Source organism: Limulus polyphemus, unplaced genomic scaffold, assembly GCF_000517525.1.
Source record: "Limulus polyphemus unplaced genomic scaffold, Limulus_polyphemus-2.1.2 Scaffold2018, whole genome shotgun sequence".
Lineage (NCBI taxonomy): Eukaryota > Metazoa > Arthropoda > Merostomata > Xiphosura > Limulidae > Limulus > Limulus polyphemus.
In genome coordinates this window covers 123,680-127,482 of record NW_013667628.1, presented here as the reverse complement: position 1 = coordinate 127,482, position 3,803 = coordinate 123,680, and the positions used below count along the sequence as shown (strand labels likewise).

At 36.2% G+C, this 3,803-nt stretch overlaps 1 protein-coding gene across 2 annotated transcripts in view; it reads left to right on the top strand.

The window, feature by feature from the left end:
* The window catches only part of LOC106465675 (ribosomal protein S6 kinase delta-1-like), a 39,831-nt gene that overhangs the window by 18,148 nt on the left and 17,880 nt on the right, over nucleotides 1-3,803 (top strand). For both annotated transcript variants that reach the window (XM_022393604.1, XM_022393603.1), the window contains exon 7: nucleotides 2,221-2,342. In XM_022393604.1, coding sequence (XP_022249312.1) covers nucleotides 2,221-2,342 — 122 coding nt within the window. The remainder of the gene's footprint in view (nucleotides 1-2,220; nucleotides 2,343-3,803) is intronic.

The following is a 3,803-nucleotide window of genomic DNA, read 5'->3' as shown; positions in this document are numbered from 1 at the left end:
TGACAAGTCTTGATGAATGGTACATAATTACACAGTGACAAGTCTTGATGAATGGTACATAATTACACAGTGACAAGTCTTGATGAATGGTACATAATTACACGGTGACAAGTCTTGATGATTGGTACATAATTACATGGTGACAAGTCTTGATGAATGGTACATAATTACACGGTGACGAGTCTTGATGAATGGTACACAATTAAACTGTGATGAGTCTTGATGAATGGTACATAATTACACGGTGACAAGTCTTGATGAATGGTACATAATTACACGGTGACAAGTCTTGATCAATGGTACATAATTACATGGTGACGAGTCTTGATGAATGGTACCTAATTACATGGTGACGAGTCTTGATGAATGGTACATAATTACACAGTGACAAGTCTTGATGATTGGTACATAATTACACGGTGACGAGTCTTGATGAATGGTACATAATTACACGGTGACGAGTCTTGATGAATGGTACATAATTACACTGTGACAAGTCTTGATGAATGGTACATAATTACACTGTGACAAGTCTTGATGAATGGTACACGATTAAACTGTGACGAGTCTTGATGAATGGTACATAATTACACTATGACGAGTCTTGATGAATGGTACACAATTACACTGTGATGAGTCTGGATGAATGGTACACGATTATTCTGGCTCTTTCATTAATTACATTGACTAATCTGGTACTGAAAGGATTCAGTTGAAAAGATATTGTCATTAGCTAGAACATGTGTATAAACATTGTTGAACAATGGATGTTCTTTATCATTCTAACAATAAACACTGTTGAAGAGTGGATAACCTGTAAGATGGTAATAGTAAGCATATTTCTAAAGAATGGATTCTTTAAATGGATTCTTTAAATGTAACAATGAACACTGTTGAAGAGTGGATATCCTGTAAAATTGAAACAATAAGCATACTGTTGAATTATGTAGTAACTTCTACCAGAAGAGCTGACAAAATCCTACAGTAATAATTACAACAAATAATAAATGTTCTTAGTTATAAGTAACAGAAAAACTACAAAAATATTATATGACCACTCTGTCCTAGGTCATCAGTTGGATACACTTGCAGTGTTTTCAGCCCTTAACCCAGTCACACCTGATAAGGTTAGGCCTACTTAGCAATATCACCAAGCACCAAAGAATAATCATCACGTGTAAAGCTATCACATTTGACCAGTGTAGTTATTACTATTTAAGAAATTAAATTTTATATATTAATTTAGCTGTTACTGTAAATAGCTAAAATACATTACTTCAATTTTATACTGTGAATTACAGGAACACATACAAACTTGCATCATATTTAGTATGTGGCAAGTTCCAGCTAGATGACAACAGACCAATAGATCTGGTGTATTTAGTATGTGGCAATTCCAGCTAGATGACAACAGACCAATAGATCTGGTGTATTTAGTATGTGGCAAGTTCCAGCTAGATTATAACAGACCAATAGATCTGGTGTATTTAGTATGTGGCAAGTTCCAGCTAGATTATAACAGACCAATAGATCTGGTGTAGTTCTACTTGTCTCAATTCACCATAGCTTTGAGGATGGTCTTACTAAAGAAATCCTGCCCATTGACCACACTTGAATAGGAAGGGGTATAAAGGGAACAAAGCAAAGTAACCAGTTCTTAAAAGCAGAAAAATAATCTAAGAAAAGTTAACATACAATTTTGAATAATGTTAGATATAAAGTTTTAAGTATCTGTAGTTAAAACTAGCATTGGAGCATCTAAGGTTAGGACAGAGAGAGTTGTTAACTTGTGTTAGTTATGTGATCCATACAGAGTCAATGTTTACACTTGTAAATGATTGACCAACATGACTTTTGGAGGAGTTGAATAACATAATAAGTGTAAATACTTAAAATCTTAGGTTTGTGTTGTAGTATACAAGTGTATGTACAACTGGGATAAATAAAGTAATATTCTCTATTGGCCATCCTAATTATGCAGTTTACACTGAGTCAACAATTGCACGACGTGGAAAACAATTGACTGTGTGTAAGGTGGAATACTTAGGTTTATGTTACGCAAGTAACGTTATGGTAATGTAAGTAGAAACATAATTAAACTGAAAATTCATGTATCTTTCTTCATAATGAAATCTTTACAATGAACAGTCTCATGAAAATGTTTCTTTTTTGACATATTACTTGTTTTGATTAGTAACTTCTGTACTTTGGATCTTCTAGCCGACAAGAACACGGAAAGAAGAGATGCGGTCAGAAGAAAAATCAACCAATATTTGGTGAGAGCTGAAGAAATCTATAATAAATACCTAGCTGAAAAAGTACAGGATCACAAGAGGTGGGCAGTAAGTGGAATTTACTTATACTAATAAACAAACTAGGGAATTTTATTTTGTAGAATTTATAATTTATATATGTTTATTTTCAGGCAACATTTGTACGTATAACTAACTGTTTCAATAACTTGTTTTTTGTTGTTTTTTTTTGTAAGACTTGATTTTGTAAAGGATAGAACCTTGTAACTAATTGTTGTTGACTTTCTAACCACTTTTATTTTGTAACTAACCACTATTGACCTTGTAGCCACTATTCACCTTACAACCACTGTTTGTTTGACCCTCACTACTGTTCTGAGATATTTGTCTTCCCTCCAAATTTTATCAGAAGCCTATAAGCATTCCCCAAATCAATTTGAAGACGAATTGGATCTTTTGCTGACTTCTACCTTGGTAAGATTGTCAGCTTCTGCTCTTTCTTTGGTTTCTTGGTTTGTATGTTGTTGGGATTTATTGGGTAGAGATGCATTGTTGGAGGGAGTTTCGTCTACCTGCTGTAGCCTTCCATGAATTATGTGAGACTACTTTTCTTCATCCTTTTATGTTCACGGGTGTTGCAGAGACATTGAAATTACCAATAGATGTCACCTGTTTACATTCTTCCTTTTTGTCATTGGCTTCTAGACTTTCTTTGACTCCTTCTGGACATCAGGGTGCAACTACTCATCATGTGTTCTGACCCCTGGCTTCTGCTCTTTGATCTGCTAGTACTCGGAATAGATTCTGTCTTTATTTTTGAGGCTTCTCCACCCAGGCAGAACATTGCTAACGATGTCGGTAACTACCCTATGCAGGTGGGGTCTGTGGAAACGAGGTTACAACATTTTCTGGACACCTGGAATTCCTTCACCGCAGATCCACGGGTACTTCAAGTTCTGGTGTCGGGGTTGGTCATTCAGTTTACTACTCCACCTCCATTATCCTCCAAACCAGTGATATTTCTACCCCAAACAGATCCACAGAGTGTGGATCTTTGTTAAAAGGCTATCAGAGAATAATTAGTCAAGAGAGTGGTAGAGAGAGTCGATCCTGTTCTTCTGGGATTTTTTCCCATTTATTTTTTGTGCCCAAGAAGATGGAAGATTAGCGGCCGATCATCGAGCTTAATCATCTCAACCAGTTCTTAGATCCTACCAGGTTCACAATAGAGTCCTTTCTCAACATATGTTGGCATTTTTCATCAGGTTTGTGGATGACCAAGTTTGATGTTGCCAATGCATATCTCCACATTCCCATAGCGAAGTCATCTCACCGCTGTCTACGTTTTGTGCAGAAGGGTCAAGTTGTGCAGTTCAGGGCTGTGTCTTTTGGCCTAGCATCTGCAACATATGTCTTCTGCAGAGTTAGTTTTTCTTGTTACTTTCATGCTTTTGGCCTGTGCACACCATTATATGAATGACTGGTTACTTCTGGCATCATCTTGTCAGTTGGCAGAACAACACACCCAGATTCTCCTTTCAGAAGAGCCAC